Source organism: Giraffa tippelskirchi, chromosome 7 (assembly GCF_054371585.1).
Source record: "Giraffa tippelskirchi isolate mGirTip1 chromosome 7, T2T-mGirTip1v1.2.pri, whole genome shotgun sequence".
Classification (NCBI taxonomy): domain Eukaryota; kingdom Metazoa; phylum Chordata; class Mammalia; order Artiodactyla; family Giraffidae; genus Giraffa; species Giraffa tippelskirchi.
The window spans coordinates 11,307,590-11,325,901 of NC_137281.1; the positions used below are offsets into that span (position 1 = coordinate 11,307,590).

Genomic DNA, 18,312 nt, shown 5'->3' on the forward strand with positions numbered 1-18,312 from the left:
GGGGTCAGCCAGCGGAGCACCGGGCTTCCGCGGGCATTCGTCCTCCGCTCTGTCCCCATTCTGCCTCGGGCACGATGGCGGGGTCTGCACTGAGGGTCGCCGGCCGGCGGCTCAGTCAACACACAGGGTCTGGAGCCCCCGTGCTCCTACGGCAGGTTCGCTGTGGCTGGACCCGGGAGCGAGATTACTGGGTCCTGAGCGGGTGCAAGGGCGGAACTCCTGGGTCCTTTAAATCCGGAGAGATACCCTGGCCCTAATCCTGGATCTTTGAGGAAACGGTGTGGGGCTAGACTCTTGCGTCCTTTAAAGGGGGTGGGGGTGGGGGTCAATGGTGGTTCTGGAATCCCCCGGGGTTGGGGCCGGAATCCTGCTTCCATTTCAGAATGGGTGATGGGGACCCAGATTTGGGGACTGATGGATGTTGGGATTCATTGGTTTAGACAGAGTAACGTGCAGGGGTCCCAGACTCCTGACTCCTGGAGTAAAACGAGTCTGGAGTTTCTGGGCCGGGATCTTAGAAAGACAATCGAGTTGAGGCCTGGACTCCTGGGTCTGCAATGAGTGGAAGTCCGGTTCTGCACTCTCAGCTGTACCCGCCCCCGCTTCCCAGATGTTTGAGCCTAAGAGCTGCACCTACACGTATCTTCTGGGGGACCGAGAGTCCCGAGAGGCGGTTCTGATCGACCCGGTTCTGGAGACAGCGCAACGAGATGCCCAGTTGGTCAAGGAGCTGGGGCTGCGGCTGCTGTATGCGGGTCAGTGTGGAGCTCCTGGGGCCTGAGGGCGCGGGGCCGTAGCTTGGAGCTGGAAGCCGGAAACCCGGACTCCTGGGTCTCAGGGCGGGCGGGGACGGGGTAGGAGGCTGGGGGCTGGGGCTCCCGGGTCCTCTCTGTGCCCTCCCGGACCTGGCCCTCCTCTCTCTCCCAGTGAATACCCACTGCCATGCGGACCACATTACCGGCTCCGGGCTCCTCCGGTCCCTGCTTCCCGGCTGCCAGTCTGTCATCTCCCGCCTTAGCGGGGCCCAGGCTGACTGGCACATTGAGGATGGAGACTCCATCCAGTTCGGGCGCTTCGTGAGTTGGATGCTGGGTCTAAGAGGGAGGTGGCCTGGACTTCTTGGGCTAAAGGGAAGGGGAGGATGGAGGCCTGGGCTTCTGAGACCTGGGGTAGGAGGGGCCGCCAGGCCTGAGTTCCTGATCCCTGAGTTTCTGTCTCTGGGAGGAGGGCACCATAAACCCAAGTGGAAAAGTGGGCCAGGAGTCTCTGGCAGGTGTGTCTCTGACTGAGCCCCTTAAGTCAACAACACTTAATGAGTTTCCTGTAACCTTGAGGCAACTCCTTTGGCCTTCAGTTCAGTTCAGTCACTCAGTCGTGTCCAACTCTCTGCGACGCCATGGACTGCAGTACGCCAGGCCTCCCTATCCATCGCCAACTCCCAGAGTTTGGCCTTGGAGTTTCATAATATTTGACGGGGAGCTGGAATTTCAAGGTCACCGTTAAGGGAGAGACCCAGCCCTGTCTTCCTAGAATCACTGATGGAAGAAAGTGCATCCAGTAGCCCAGAGCAAGGACTAAGTAGGTTGAGGCAAGAGAGGTGCCTCCGGTGCAACACTTAAGGAGGCGCTTACTCTCACGGTTGTGCAACGACAGGGCTGGCACCTACGAGTGGGTGCCTCCTTAAATGTTGTGCCCCATAGGAGCCTGCTTGCCTCACCCTAACTCCAGCCCCACTATTGCCTCACACAACAGTGATCTGAAGGTTCCTACCTCCTTTCTTTGCTACCTGCAAAATCAGCAGGGTTCTGGCCAGAATTTTAACCCAGGGCAATATGGTGGGTGAGGGGGGTACTAGGGGGAGTTGCCCTCAGGGGGAAGGGGAAACAGCTGGCAGAACTCTTTTCTGATCAGAGTTGCTAAAGACTGAAGAGTTTGGCTGGCTTTGTAGACAGACTGTTAGGTGACAGAGTGAGGACTTTGCCTCCAGGTTTTGCTAAATGAGATCAGTTTATCTGAGTCAGAGCACTTTGAGGAAATGAGGTTTGTGTGTGGGATCGGAGGGTTTATTATTACTTTTTAAATTTAATTTTTATTTTATATTGGCGTTTAGTTGATTTACAGTGTTGTGTTAGTTTCAGGTGTACAGCAAAGTGAGATTCAGTTACCCATTCTTATTCAGATTCTTTTCCCTTATCGAGTTATGACAAAATATTGAGTAGGGTTCCCTGCGCTATACAGTAGGTCTTGGTTGGTAATCTATTTTCTATATAGTAGTTAATCCAAGACTCCTAATCTGGGATCAGAGGGTTTAGCTCCACTGGTTACAGCCTCTTTATTTCAAGTCTTTTCCTGGAAGGAAGTAAAAAGAAAATGCATTGGACATTTATGTACACTGTATTTAATAGGCAGGTGCTAACAAGCATTAGAGGTGTTAGAAACAGTTGGAGTTATGTGTCAAGGTGAGCCCTTTGCTATATTGGATGAGTGATGTTTTCAGTGACTCAGTGTGGAAGGGTTTAGCTATGGAAGATAGCTTTAGTGCTTTTCTTTTTTTGGTTGTGTGGACTAGCTTGCAAGATCTTAGTTCCCTGATCAGGGATTAAACCGGGGCCACAGCGCTGGGCTTGACTTGTGGCTCAGCTGGTACAGAACCTGCCTGAAATGCAGGAGACCTGGGTTCAATCCCTGAGTTGGGAAGATTCCCAGGAGAAGGGAAAGGCTACCCACTCCAGTATTCTGACCTGGAGAATTCCATGGGACTGTATAGTCCCATGGGGTCACAAAGAATCGGACATGACTGAGTCGCTTTCACTTTCCCTTTTCACAGCAGTGGAAGCGTGGAGTCCAAACCACTGGGCCACCAGGGAACGCTCAGTGCTTGGTTTTTTTAAACAGCTTTATTGATACAGTTCACATACCATCCAGTTCACCCATTTAAAATACATATTCAGTGACTTAGAATATTCGGAGTTGCACATCCTTCACCACAATTCATTTTAGAATATTTTCATCACTCCAGAAAGAAGATCCTACACCCCTTAGCTGTCACCTCAGTGTGACCTTCTTTCACTCCCACGCTGTAGGCAACCCCTAATCTGCTTTCCATCTCTATAGATTTGCTTATTCTGGATATTTCATAGAAATGGTATCATAAAATATGTGGTCTTTGTGACTGTAACACTTACCATAATTTTTCAAGGTTCATCCATGTTGTAACATGTGTACAGTGTTTCATTTCTTTTTGTTACTGAATAATATACCATTGTATGGATATATCGCATTTTATTTATTCGTCAGTCGATGGACAGTTAAACCGCTTCCACTTTGAGGGTATTATGAATAATGCTGCTATGAATATTCATGTACAAGTTTTGTGTGTGTGTATGTTTTCATCTCTGTTGGGTGTATACATGGGATGGAATTGCTGGATCATATGCTAACTCTGTTTAACAGTTTGAGAAATTGTTATAAGAAACTGTTACTCAGAGCTTCCCTGGTGGTCCACTGGCTAAGACTCTGCATTCCCAATGCAGAGGGCACAGTTTCGATCCCTAGTCAGGGGTCTAAATCCCACGTGCTGTAACTAAGAGTTCACATGCCTCAACCAAAATCCAGTGCAGCCAAAAAAAAAAACTGTTACCCAAAGTGTCTACACAATTTTACTTTTTTCAAATTTATCTTTTAAAAAAATGTGTGTGTGTGTTAGTTGCTCAGTCATGTCCAACTCTGCGACCCCATGGACTGCGTAGCCCACCCAGCTCCTCTGGCCATGGAATTCTTCAGGCAAGAATACTAGAGTGGGTTGCCATTCCCTTCTCCAGGGGATCTTCCCAACCCAGGGACTGAACCTGGGTCTCCTGCGTTGCAGGCAGATTCTTTGCCATCTGGGCTACCAGATGGCTGTGTTGGATCTTAGTTGAGGCATGTGGGATCTTTCATTATGGCCCCCATGCTTCTGTCTAGGTGTGGCGTGTGTGCTCTGGAGCTCGCAGGCTCGGTTGTGGTGGCACACGAGCGTAGCTGCCCTGAGGCCTATGGGAGCTTAGTTCCCTGACCAGGGATCAAACCCACATGCTCAGCATTGGCAGGCAGATTCTTAACCACTGGACCACCAGGGGAGTCCTGGCTGCACCATCTTATGTGGCCATCACCTGTGTGAAGGTTGCAGTTCCTCCACGTCCTCGCCAATACTTTTTATTATCTGTCTTTATGATTATTCAGCATTTTTATTTGGTTTTCATCTGAGTTCTTTATAAACCTTTGGAGATTGGCACTTTTCCTCCCCTCCCTCTTCCCTCCCCTTCACTTTAAAACTTTTAATTGTAGCATGCATATTATAGTAGCAAGGGCTCATATTATACACGTGCAGCCTAGTAATTTTTTACATATGTCTATACTGGAGTATCCACCGCCCAGATCCAAATTATGCCCACTGGCCCAAAAGTCTTCCATGTCCCCCTTCCTGGCCATTGACAGTCACATGAAGGGACCATTCTGACTTATTTAATCAGACTAGTTCTGTCTGTTCTGGACTTGATAAACAGGGATCCGTGTGTACCCTTTTGTATCTGTTTCCTTCACTCTACATATCCTTCGATATAACTGTAGTTCTTTCCTTTTGTGTTGTATAACAGTAGCTGGCACACTTTTTCTGCCCAAAACCAGATAGTAAAACTTTTTGGTTTTGCAGGGCACATGATCCCTGTTGTAACTACTTAATTCTCCTGCTGCCGTGAAAGCAGTCATAGACAGTGCAGGCATGAATGAATAGGCACAGCCGGGCTCCACTAAAACCTTATTTATGGCCCCTGAAAATTTGATTTCAATAAGTTCCAAGTGTCATGAAAAGCCATTCTTATTTTGATTTCTTTTTTTTCAACTATGAAAAAGAAAAATGATTCTTAGTTCCCAGGGCTTATAAAAGCAGGTGGCAGGCCAAACATGGTGCATAGTTTGCCAGCCCCTGCTGTAGAGCATTTTATCACGTGAACTGATGACAGTTTATATCTATTATCCTTTTGATGGTTGATTTCAGTTTTGGCCTATTATGTATAATACTGCTTTGAAGATTCTTGAATATCACCCTCAATAGTAATGGTGGGCATTACCCTCAATTCCAGGGAATGGACTTGCTGGGTCTTAGAACTGACACATATTTAACTTTGGTAGAAACCACCAGTTTTTTGAATTGGCTGTAGATTTTATATTCACAGTGGGCCCCATTTGGATGGTTTCATTGTAGAATGGACTTTCTGTTTTATTAAGCAATGACTGAGACTTAAACCTTCCAGCAGCTCCCATGAGGGGAGGCAGATTCCGAAAGTTAGTCTTTCCTGTTACATATATTGATGTAGCTTCCTTGATAGCTCAGTTGGTAAAGAGTCCGCCTGCAATGCAGGAGACCCCGGTCTGATTCCTGGGTCAGGAAGATCTGCTGGAGAAGGGGTAGGCTACCCACTCCAGTATTCTTAGGCTTTCCTGGTGGCTCAGCTGGTAAAGAATCTGCCTGCAATGTGGGAGACCTGGGTTCAATCCCTGAGTTGGGAAGATTCCCTGGAGAAGGGAAAGGCTACCCACTCCAGTATTCTGGCCTGAAGAAGTCCATGGGGTCAAAAAGAGTCAGACACGCCTGAGCGACTTTCACATATTGATGCAAAGGGTGCTGCTCAAGATACTAATCCTCAGGTCCCCACTTAAGAGGTTCTGATTAAATTGTTTGAGGCAGACACCAGAAACCAGTATATTTTAAAACCTCACAGGTGATTCTCATTTGGCCCACCTGAGGATTTCAGTGGTTCTTCCTATTTGGAATGAAATATTGTAGAACAAGTCTGTGTGCTGTGCTGTGCTGAGGATTTCAGTGGTTCTTCCTATTTGGAATGAAATATTGTAGAACAAGTCTGTGTGCTGTGCTGTGCTTAGTTGCTTAGTCGGGTCCGACTCTGCGATCTCATGGACTGTACCCCGCCAGGCTCCTCTGTCCATGGAATTCTCCAGGTAAGAATACTTCAGTGGGTTGCCATGCCCTCCTCCAGGGGAACTTCCCAACCCAGGGATCAAACCCAGGCCTCCCTCATTGCAGGCAGGTTCTTTACCATCTGAGCCATCAGGGAAGCCCAGTACTGGAGTGGGTATTCTCCAGGGGATTCTCCAGGGGATCTTCCCAACTCAGGTATCCAACCGGGGTCTCCTGTATTGCAGGTAGGTTCTTTACCGGCTGAGGTACCAGGAAGCCTCAGAACAAGTCTAACCCCCCCCCCACCAACATTTTTATGAAAAACTTGCAGCATACACAAAAGTTGGAAAAACATTTACAGCATACACCTCTATCTATCCATCACTTCATCTTATTTTTTAAAATTGAAGTATAGTTGGTTTACAGTATCTTGTTAGTTTCATGTGTACAACACAGGGTCCATCTTATTTTTTGATGCATTTTTAAGTACCTGGTCCCCTAAGCAGAACAAATAAACTTAATTTTTTTCGCAAAAGAAAGAAAGTTTAGCTGATGAAACTTCAGAGTACTTAGCTACAATGGAGAATGACACTTTAGATCTTCAAGTTTAGCAGGTATAGAATCAGCAGTTGGTTATACCATGACCAAGTGCTTTTTAAATAACGGAGCAGAGAAATGAACTTGGGAACCAAGGGGAAAAAGGCTAGCGCTTACCTGCCACCAGGGGGCAGTGCAGGCCATGGGAACTGCCAGGCGAAGGCGCCTCGTGCTTGCGTGCATCTCTTGTGTTGAGTTTCGCTGATGGGAGCAGGTTTTGTAAGCCACCACATCTGCAGGAAAGGCTTCCCAGGTGTGATCCTGCCTGACTTCAGAGGCTAGGTCATAACAGGCAGTTGGTGGCACAATGGTAAAGAACCTGCCTGCCAGTGCTGGAGGCATAAGAGATGTGTGTTCGATCCCTGGGTGGAGAAGGGCATGGCAACCCACTCCAGTTTTCTTGCCTGGAGAATCCCATGGACAGAGGAGCCTGGCAGCTGCAGTCCATAGGGTTGCAAAGAGTCAGACTTGACTGTAGCCAATTTAGCACGCACACTTCTGCAGGAAATAGGCGAAAGGGCAGCTGTGGAGCTGTATTACACCCTTGATGCATCATGAACGGGAAGAATAAATTTTTGAAAAGAATGTGGGGTTAGGCAGGTCCCACAGAATCCCTGCAGAGGATTACTCAGGTTTCAGGAACAGGCGAGGCTGGGCTAGGTCACCATGTTAGCTGCCCCCACCCACAACTTTTTATTTTTAGTATTTTCAAAACTGTAGTAAATCAAAAGAATAGTACAGTTAATAGTCTCATACCTTTTCTCTGATGTTTACCGGTTGCTGACATTTTTACTATGTTTGCTTTATTTCTCTCTCTTGTGTATATATTAATACTTTTTTCCTCCTTTTGTAGTCAAAAGCTAAGTTGCAGACTTTCCCCTGCCTAAAGACTTCTAAGATTGTTTTCTTATATCAGCGGTTCTCAAATTCAAACGTTTTGATCTGAGGATTCCTTAACCCTCTTAAAAGTTATAAAGGGCCTCCCTGGTGGCTCACATGGTAAAAAATCTGCCTGCATTGTGGGAGATAGGGGTTTTATCCCTAGGTTGGGAAGATCCCCTGGAGAAGGGAATGGCTACACACTCCAGTATTCTTCCCTGGGAAATCTCTCATGGACAGAGGAGACTGGTGGGCTACAGTTCATGGGGTTTATGGAGGGCCCTAAAAAGCTCGTGTTTACCTGGATCCTGTCTGTTAATATTTACTGTATTGGTTATATGTCAATCATATCTCAGTTTTAAAAAGAAAACATAAGTATTCTGATGTGCAAAAAGCATTTACTATATCAGAAGTTGAAACTGAGCCTTTTTTAAAAATACAAGAATATACAAGCACCCAGCTGTCAGAGTGATGACATCATCACAAGTCATGTAGCTTCTGGAAAACTCCACTGAACTCTCATGGGAGTGAAAAAGGACAGAAGACCTCTTCACACCATTATGAAAGTAGTTTAATAGTTTTGATCTTGCAGACCCTGAGGATTCCCTCTACGACACCACCTTAAGAACCATTCTTTTTAAAAAAACCTTTGTCATGTCTAACAACATAGACAATAATTCTTAAATAGTTCTGAAATCTAGCCCATGTTCAAATTTCCCCAGTTTCTCAGGAATTGTTTTTATCAGTTCAGTTCAGTCGTTCAGTCATGTCTGACTCTTTGCAACCCCATGAACTGCAGCACGCCAGGCCTCCCTGTCCATCACCAACTCCCAGAGTCCACCCAAACCCATGTCCATTGAGTCGGTGATGCCATCCAACTATCCCGCCCTCTGTTGTCCCCTTCTCCTCCTGCCCTCAATCTTTGCCAGCATCAGGGGCTTTTCAAATGAGTCAGCTCTTTGCAGCAGGTGGCCAAAGTATTGGAGTTTCAGCTTCAACATCAGTCCTTCCCATGAACACCCAGGACCGATCTCGTTTAGGATGGACTGGTTGGATCTCCTTGCAGTCCAAGGGACTCTCAAGAGTCTTCTCTAACACCACAGTTCAAAAGCATCATTTTTATAGCTATTCTTTTATTAAATAGGACCCAATTGAAGTTCATACATGGCATTTGGCTGATATGTGTATTTAGTCTCTTTTAGTCTAGAACTCAATGTACATGAGTTTGAGAAAACTCGATGAGATAGTGAAGGACAGGGAAGCCTGGTGTGCTGCAGTCCGTGGGGTCTCAAAGAGTTGGACACGACTAAGTGACTGAACAAGCCTAGAACAGTTTAATACCCTTTCTGTCCCATGACATTGACTTTTAAAAAAAAATTGATTAATTAGTTTTGGCTGCAATGGGTCTTCCTTGCTGGGCGTGGACTTTCTCTAGTTGCAGTGAGCAGGGGCTACTGTCTAGTTGTGAATCTTGGGCTTTAGAGTTTGGGCTCAGTAATTGTGGTTCACAGGCTTAACTAGCCCTCGGTATGTGGAATCTCCTCAGGGCAGGGATCGAACCTGTATCCCCTGCATTGACAGGTGAGTTCTTAACCACTAGACCACCAGAGAAGCCCAGGACATTGACTCTTGGAGCTCCCAGCCTGTTGTCTTGCAGAATATCCACTTTCTGGGTGTGTCCGGTTGTTTCTTCCTGGTGTCATTTAACTTGTTCTTCAACAACTTCCCCTTGCTATTAATTGAAGTAAAATGCAGATTATTTCTGTATTGGATGATATGAAGTGAAGTGAAAGTCGCTCAGTCGTGTTGGACTCTTTGCGACCCCATGGACTATACAGTCCATGGAATTCTCCAGGCCAGAATACTGGAGTGGGTAGCCTTTCCCTTCTCCAGGGGGTCTTCCCAACCCAGGGATCAAACCCAGGTCTCCCACATTGCAGGCAGATTCTTTACCAGCTGAGCCATCAAGGAAGTCCTATTGGATGATAATAATAATGAATAACTTAAAAACAGTTAATAAAGATCGAGTGTTTCTCACTTAGCATTGTGCTAAGTACATTTTCTCAGTGTGTAGCTCACAAGACTTTCAGAATCATATATTAACTTCCTGAAAGCAGGGAGAGGTGGGGCCATGGCCAGTGTTGGGGTGTGTGCTCTGTTTATGGAGAACACCCACTACATAATCAAGTTGATTATTCATGCTTCAGGCTGTGGTCTGTCTACTGTCAAGGCTTCTTTTTTAAAAAGTTGATTTATTTTTGGCTGTGCTGGGTCTTCGTTGCTGCATGGGCCACTATCTAGTTTCAGTGCTCGGGCTTCCCATTGCAGTGGCTTCTCTTGTTTGCAGCGCATGGGCTCTAGACGTGAGGGTTTCAGTAGTCGCTGCACATAGGCTCAATAGTTGCGACTCCCAGGCTCTGAGCGACTGATAGGCTCAGTAGTTGTGGCACAAGGGCTCCATGGCATGTGGGATCTTCCTGGATGAAGAATCGAACTCATGTCTCCTGCATTGGCAGGAGGATTCTTCAACACCGAGCCACCAGGGAAGCCCTTCTCCCAGTCTTTTTTTTTTAAATTAGAAGCTACCAATGTACATTTTTGAGAAATCCTCCAAATGATAAGGGTCAACAGCAAATTCAGAATTTTAATAACTACTGAGCAGTCCAGACAAAGCATTACTGTGGCTGAACCTGGTTCTTGACCCTCCGCTGTGTCTTTTCTGACAGATAAATCTCATTAAACCTTCTTAACCACATAGTAGGGATTCCCTGATGGCTCAGGGATAAAGAAGCCGCCTGCAATGCAGGAGACACAAGTTAGATCCCTGGGTCGGGAAGATCCCCTTGGAGCAGGAAATGGCAACCCACTTCAGTATTCTTGCCTGGGAAATCCCATGGACAGAGGAGCCTGGTGGGCTACAGTCCATGGGGTCACAAAGAGACGGACACGACTTTGTGACTAAACAACAACATCCGTGTAGTGAGATCAGAAGTATTTTCCCATTTTACAGAGAAGGGAGTACAGAGAGGAAAAGTGACTTGCCCAAAATTTATACTGAGAAAGTTGGCTGAGCCAGGATTTGAATCCAGGAGGCTTGGTGGTTCCACTAGATCAGTATTTTAGAATTTTAAAACATTATTATTATTTATAATATAGAAAGCATTGTATGTTGGGCATTTTTATTTTTTGGCTGTACCACTTGGCTTGTGGGATATTAGTTCCCTGACCAGGGATCAAACACCGGCCCTCGGCAGTGAGGGTGTGGAGTCCTAACCACCGGACTGTCAGGGAATTTCCTGAGCATTTTTAAAATGCTTTACACACGTGAAATAATTTAATCTTTATAATAGCCCTATGAAGTGGGGACAATTATTATCCCCATTTTACAAATGAGCAGAGAAGCCCAGAGAGGTGAAATAGCTTGCCCAAGGTCACACAGCTAGTAATAGCAGAGCCAAATTTAGAGCCCATGTCATCTGGCTCCAGGGATTGCTCTTAACCACTAATCCATGCACTTTCACTGAGAGAGAAGTTATTTTATATCTGGGGTCAGCACTGAAACCTCAGCTTCATGAAATACCACTTACCTTCCTGTTGTACCAGGCACTCTGAGATTTCCCACTGTATCCCACCCCTCTCCACTTCACTCTTTATGTCTTTTGTTTTTGCTCATGGTTATGTCTGTGAGATTCATCCATATCGTCATGTGTAGTTTGTTCATTCTCATCCCGTGCCTCAGTTTCCTCATCTGTAGAGTGGGGACAGGAATGATACTTACCTTGTGAGGTCTGAATGAATTCAGTCATGTCAAGCCCTTAGAAGAGAGCCTTGACAAAGGAAAAGGAGTCAATCAGGCTCGTAAAGAGTAGGTAGACCAGACTGATGGGAGAAGAGGGGATGGCAGGGGCAAAAAAGTGTGGCGAAGCCTGGTGTTTTCTGGAAATGACTCTGGGGTTCAAAGTAGCCGGGGAAAGGAGGATGTCATAGGATACGGGACTGGAAACGTGAGCAGGCACCAGAGCAGGAGCTCAAGCGCTGGAACTCTGTCCTGGGGCCACTGGGAGCCTGGGAAAGGTTTTTTGTTTTTTAATTGTTGAATTGAAAAACAATTATTTATTTTTAATTGGAGGATAATTGCTTTAACATATGGTATTGGTTTCTGCCATATATCAACATGAATCAGCCATAGGAATATATGTGTCCCCTCCCTCTTGAACCCCCCTCCCCCAGGAAGGGTTTTGAGCGGAGAGGAACAAAATTGGGTCTGGGTGGCAGAAAATCTCCCTCAAGTCATGTAGGAGATAGATTGGAGGCTGGTAGGCCAGGGAGGAGGCTGGTGGTTGGCCCAAGCAGGTGAGGCCTAGGATGGGCAGGATTATGGGGGTTGATAGAGATGGTAAATTCTAGATATTCCAGAGAAGGGAAAGATGAATAGGAAGGCTGACCATTAGCAAAGCCACCTGTGACACAAACTTGGTCATTAAGGGCCTAGGAGATTTTGATCCCTGTGGCAAGCAGGATTGTGTTCAATGTATATTAAAATTTTGTTTAATTTATACACATCACATAATTAATATGCCATATACTGTTGACCCTTGAACAAGTCAGGGAGTTAGGGGCACTGACCCTCCCCACAGTCAAAAATCAGGGTATATCTTAATATAGTCGGTCCTTCTGTCTGTGTTTTCTCCACATCCATGGATTCACTAAGCCAGATTGGGTAGTACCAACGTATTTACTACTGAAAAAAAATCCTCCTATATATGGACTTGCACAGTTCAAATCTGAGTTATTCAAGGGTCAACCGTATATGCTCTAACTGTGGTTTAGTTGCTCTGATTCTTTTGCAACCCTGTGGACCCAGCCAGGCTCCTCTGTCCATGGGGTTTCCCAGGCAAGAGTACTGGAGTGGGTTGCCATTTCCTTCTCCAGGGAATCTTCCCGACCCAGGGATTGAACCCAAGTCTCCTGCATTGCAGGCAGATTCGTTATGGCTGAGGCACCAGGGAAGCCCCTATATATTCTAATTACTGGTTGTTTACAACCGATGCCCTTCTGATTGGCCAATACCCATGTTATTTGTTGTTGTTGTTGTTCAGTTGCCAAGTTATGTCCAACTCTTCGTGGCCCCATGGATTGCAGCATGCCAGGCTTCCCTGTCCCTCACCATCTTCCAGAGTTTACCCAAGTTCATGTCCATTGAATCAGTGACACCATCTGACTATCTCATCCTCTGTTGCTCTCATCTCCTTCTGCCTTCAGTCTTTCCCAGCATCAGGGTCTTTTCAAATGAGTCAGCTGTTTGCATCAGGTGGACAAAGTATTGGAACTTCAGCTTCAGCATCAGACCTTCCAAAGAGCATTCAGGGTTGATTTCCTTTAAGATTGACTGGTTTGATCTCCTTGCTTTCCAAGGGACTCTCAAGAGTCTTCTCCAACACCACAGCTCAAAAACATCAATTCTTTGGTGCTCTTCCTTCTTTATTGTTCAGCTCCCACATCTGTACATGATTAATGGAAACACCATAGCCTTGACCATGTGGACCTTTGTCAGCAGAATGATGTCTTTGCTTTTTAAGACACTGTCTAGGTTTGTCATAGCTTTGTTATAACCAAAGTTAAATATTTTGAACATTTCTCCTGAATACCCATCCCCTTTTTTAGTTCAAAAGACTTCCATGCTTTTTGTTTAAAAAATTCAGAGAGTATGGAAACATACAAAATAAAAAGTGAAAGATTATCCCTCCACTACCAAAAAGCAATATTAATTTGAGGAACCAGAGGATGTGATTTTTCCCACAAGATTTTGAAAGATTTGTGATTTCAATTTGCACTTGTTTTGCATTCCCCATATACCCTAGTGCAGATGAGCTAAGAAGGTGTTTGGCAGATAGTAACTGAAAAACCCATACAGTGGCTTGAACAAACAGTTTCACTATTTCCTACAACAGGAAATTTTGAAGAAGGTAGTTACTCTTTGATTTGGCAGCACCATCATTTGTGGGATTGATTATCTTGGCTTTTTTTCCTTCGTGGTTGCAAGATAGCTGCTGCAACTCCAGCCATCACATCTTGTGTTCAGAGCCAGATGAAGTGGAAAGGGCAAGTACCAGTTCCTTTTTATCAGGAAGGGAAAAGCTTTCCTGGAATTGGTCAGGATACTTGCTGAGATCTTACTGGCCAGAGAACTGTGCCAGAGGCCACCCAAGCTGTCAGAGAGACTGGGAAAGTACTTCTGCTGGGCACACTGATGCCCCAAACCAAACTGGAGATCTGTGAGTGGGGAAGGTTAGAACAGATATCGGGTGTGGATATAGAGTCTGAACATAGTGTCCTTTGATAATTAGCAGATGACTGTCCTGGACAATGATGCTAACTGGTGGGAGGAGCCTCTATTAAGAGAGGAGGAGTGATATGTGAGTGGAAACTAATCTTATAAGTGATTGTTAGATCACTGGGGTAATAATTTGTTTTTTTTTTTCTGACAGTTGCTTTGCTGAACTGAGTGTGGGAATTTAGATAATCAGGGCTCCCTGGGTGGTGGTTTTGTGCTCATGTGTCGGTTGTTCTTAACAGTAGAGCCTTAGTAGTGGCTTTGAGAGGTCAGAAAATATGTGCATTTGAGATGTTGCTAGATGCTGCTTAGCTGCTGTCTGAAATGGCTATTCTGAGTTGTACTCACAACCCAGAGGATGAAAGGGTTTGTCTCAAACACCCTGAGCAACTCTAACAGTTGCCAATCTGATAAATGAAAAATAAAGGTTTTAAAATTTGGATCTCTCTCTCCCTGCCCTTTTTTAAAGGGAGATCAAACATGTTTTCAGATATTTTTTGACTGTTTGTTCCCTCTTCCCTGAACTGCCTGTTCTTTTATTTAGCCACTTTTCTTTGGGGGTTCTTATTGATGCTTAGGAGCTGTTCAGATATTCTGGTTTTATAACACTTTCTTGTATATACTGCTAATATTGTCTCTGAGTTTTTTTGTTTTGTCACTATGATTTTGTCCTTTTCTATAATGAAGTTAAACTATGCAGTCCCTGTTTTTCTTTGTGGCCTCAGGATTTCCTACTGTGCTTAGAAAAACCTTTTCTACCTCAAGATTTTATATATAATATAATATATATATAATGCATAATGTTATATAAACATTAACATAATATATCTATAAATATAGATCTATTCTTTTATATTTCCTTCTAGAATTTTTGGGTTTTTTTAGTGTTTATTTATTTTATCCTGAATTTTGTGTTTTATTTTTGATTACAAAATGGCATGTTCACTGCAAAACAAAAAGATAATATAGGAGGAGTCTAAAGAAAAAAATATTTTGAGTTAATTAATAATTTTTTTAAAATAAATGTTGTATAAGTTGCTTTGTAGCCTGTTTTTTTTGCACTTACTGGCTATTAAACATCTTTTCATGCTATTAAATATTAGTGTATAGCATCATTAAATTTTATTTCAATGATATAACTTTAAATGACTGTTTAGTATTTCATATTTATTAGTGTGCTTATCTTTTTCTTACTGATATGCAAGGTCTATTTGCACATAAAGTATCTTGACTACTGTCTGGTATATAAGTGCTATAAAAATATTTTGCCAGCGTGTTGATTTCCTTTAAATTTTGTTTATGATGTTGTTGCCATTCTGAAACCTCAGATTTATTAAAATTCAAACCACTGATCTTTCTCTTAATGATTTATACCTTTTAAGATGAGTGTTCTTCTCTAACCAGAGATCATGTATCAGGTTGGCTAAAAACTTCATGAATGAACTTCTTGGCCAACCTACTATTTCTTTGTATGTTTGTTGTCGTTCTAGTTTTATGATTTTATTTCCTTGTTTTAACTTTGTAATTCATTGGGGGTTTACTCTGGAGTGACGTTTGAGTCTAGGATCTAACTTACTTTTTTTTTTTAAATCAAAAAAAGGTTATCTAAATGTGACCCTGGGATGAGATGGGAGCATCTGAGGCCAGTTTTACCATGAGAGTAAAACCATAGGCTTATTGGTAACTCTGTACTTTCTTTCTCTGCCAGGCCTTGGAGACCCGGGCCAGCCCTGGCCACACCCCTGGCTGTGTCACCTTTGTCCTGAATGACCACAGCATGGCCTTCACTGGAGACGCCCTCCTTATCCGAGGGTGTGGGCGGACAGACTTCCAGCAAGGTCACAGGCCCTTTTCCCTGACCCAAGATTTTAGTATGGTTATGTGAATGCCAGGATTTTAAGTGTCCATTGTAAAAATGAATGAACGAATGTTAGATTTTTAGGGGATCAGGATTAGACTCAAGGAGTTTAGCTGCTAGGAGGTGGTTAGGTTCAGTGGTTTAATTGCTAGGGGGTGATGTTACATTGGGCTTCCCTGGTGGCTCAGCAGTAAAGAATCTTCCTGCCAATTCAGGAGACTCAGGAGATGCTGGTTTGATCCCTGAGTCGGGAAGATCCCCTGGAGGAGGAAATTGCAATCCACTCCAGTATTCTTGCCTGAAAAATCCCATAGGCAGAGGAACTTGACAGGCTACAGTCCATGGGGTTGCAGAGTTGGACACAACTGAGTGACTAAGCATGCGCGCACGATGTTACATTGGGGTTTAGCTGCTGGGGGCAATTACATTAAGGAGTTTCACTGTGGGAAGGGTGTTTAGTTTCACAGGGTCAGGGTTCAGCTGCCCTTTGAGTATGTGTGTGAATGGGGTGGACACAAGATTGGGAGGATCCAGCTACCTTGCAGGGTGAGGCTGGATGAGAGAAAAGAGACAGCCTTAGTGAGCTGGCTGTGGGTAGCCATGTCCCCAGGCTGCTTCTTGCTTCCTCTTTCCTTATCTTTCCATCTTGCTCTTTTTCTCTCTGAAGCTCCTAATCTTCCATTTATTCATCCCCAACACAGTCATGAGATCAAAGGCTGAAAGAAAAGATGGCAGAACATTCTGAGAGGTTAGCCCCTGTCCCAACTCAGGACTCAGAGCTTCTTGTCAAAACCATGGCTCTATCCTCCTCCTTGGCCTCATGTCTTCAATTTCTTACCTTCTAGTCCACTTTCCCCACCCAGAATCCTTTCTTAGCATCCTCAGAGTGAGGGGACTTGATGCTTCAGGGTCCTATCCCAACCTTCTTTACAGTCATGCTGAATTCTTACCATTCCTCAAGTCTTTGCATGTGCTGTTCCACTTGCCTAGAATTCCCTTCTGTCTCCTCCTCTACCCACGGCTGCTGCTAAGTCACTTCAGTTGTGTCCGACTCTGTGCGACCCCATAGACGGTAGCCCATCAGGCTCCACCGTCCCTGGGATTCTCCAGGCAAGAATACTGGAGTGGATTGCCATTTCCTTCTCCAGTGCATGAAAGGGAAAAGTGAAAGTGAAGTCGCTCAGTCGTGTCCGACTCTTAGCGACCCCATGGACTGTAGCCTACCAGGCTCCTCCGTCCATGGGATTTTCCAGGCAAGAGTACTGGAGTGGGGTGCCATACTGGCAGAAAATGAGGGAGAAGGTTTAGCTACAGTGATTTTTATCCTCCTGTCTTTTTCCTGAAGGGAAGGGGTTTGGGAGCTTCTCTCAACCTGTTGCTCCACTGACCTCTGACTTTTCCTTCCCCAGGCTGTGCTAAGACCTTGTACCACTCAGTTCATGAAAAGATCTTCACTCTTCCAGGAAACTGTTTGATCTACCCTGCTCATGATTACCATGGTGAGGGCTTGCTGGAGGAGGTGTGGGATTTCTGTAATTTAGCATTTGAGAGGGAGCACTGAAATGCTGTAATCCTCTTGTGGCTTGCAGACTACAATTCCCAGGAATTTCTCTGGCCAAAAAGATCAAGTGCTGAGGGTAGATGTAGAAAATATAATGCTTAGAATTCCGGAAGGCATAGGCTTTCTTGGGACTTCCTTATAGAACTGAAGGAACTAGGAAACTACATTTCCCATAGTGCCCATTGGTTAGGGGGAAAGCAATCTGTTAGTCCTGGGTCAGAAAGGTACCCTGAGTCCTCCTGGGAAATGTAGTTCTGGGAGGCCAGAGGCACTGGACAATTTGACATTCCTCCCCACACCCCTTGGCCATTAGGGCTCACAGTGTCCACTGTGGAGGAGGAGCGGACTCTGAACCCTCGGCTCACTCTCAGCTGTGAGGAGTTTGTCAAGGTCATGAACAAACTGAACCTGCCTAAACCTCAGCAGATAGGTGAGTGGCTGGGGATCTGGACTCCTGGATCTGAGGGAAGGAGCTGGGGGTCTGGACACCTGGGTCTGAGGGAGGAGAGAGCTGGGGGTCTGGACTCCTGGATCTGAGGGAAGGAGCTGGGGGTCTGGACACCTGGGTCTAAGGGAAGAGGTGCTGAGGGTCTTGACTCTTAGTTTCTCAAAGAAGAAGAGCTATTAGGATGTCTGGGTCCCCAGTGGGGCAGAGGGGAAGCCGGATGGTCTGCTTGGGTCCCTTTGTTTCACTCTTGGCTTCTTCGTTTCAGACATTGCTGTTCCAGCTAACATGCGCTGTGGGATCCAGACGCCCCCTTCCTGACCGACCCTGACTCTCAGGCGCTCACAACTCAAGCCTGTTAAGAATGTACTAGGTGGGGTGAGGGGAGCCGTGCCACCACTGGGGCCTCTCTCCTCTTCCCCTCCCTTACTAGCCCCCTCAAGCTTCTTAAATAAAAATCTTTTTTTTTTTTCCCCTCTGAACCTGACTTCTGTTTTCTGTGGGAACCAGTGGGTTTCTGGGCTGAGGTGCCTGCAGTTAGTTCTGGCCCCTGGAGAGGTCAGGGAGCAAGGCAGGATAAAGGTCCCAGGAGCCTGGAAGGAGGAGATTTTTGTAACTCATAAGAGAACAGCTAACAGATATGTGGGGCAGGGTTTCTCAGCTCCTTGGATTAGAACAGTCT

The 18,312-nt window shown here is 45.4% G+C and overlaps 1 protein-coding gene across 3 annotated transcripts; it reads left to right on the forward strand.

Annotated features, from left to right (window-relative positions):
- ETHE1 (ETHE1 persulfide dioxygenase) lies at positions 1-18,112 on the forward strand. Of its 3 annotated transcripts, none has more exons than XM_081516011.1 (7): positions 1-155; positions 611-755; positions 928-1,076; positions 15,475-15,604; positions 17,034-17,123; positions 17,499-17,615; positions 17,899-18,112. In XM_081516011.1, the coding sequence occupies exons 1-7, from the start codon at positions 75-77 to the stop codon at positions 17,949-17,951; spliced, it is 765 nt and encodes a 254-aa protein (XP_081372137.1). In that variant the 5' UTR covers positions 1-74; the 3' UTR covers positions 17,952-18,112. The 3 variants fall into 3 exon arrangements, with proteins under 3 accessions (XP_081372137.1, XP_081372138.1, XP_081372139.1); XM_081516012.1 differs by having other exon boundaries at positions 611-752; positions 958-1,076; XM_081516013.1 differs by lacking the exons at positions 611-755; positions 928-1,076.
- The last annotated feature ends 200 nt before the right edge of the window (positions 18,113-18,312 follow it).

Bases quoted from the DNA above. Each gene is read 5' to 3' on its own strand.
- ETHE1 (XM_081516011.1), top strand. From the start codon at position 75: ATGGCGGGGTCTGCACTGAGGGTCGCCGGCCGGCGGCTCAGTCAACAC. The intron at 17,124-17,498 runs GTGAGGGCTTGC...CTTGGCCATTAG, and splicing joins CCCTGCTCATGATTACCATG to GGCTCACAGTGTCCACTGTG. The intron at 17,616-17,898 runs GTGAGTGGCTGG...TCTTCGTTTCAG, and splicing joins GCCTAAACCTCAGCAGATAG to ACATTGCTGTTCCAGCTAAC.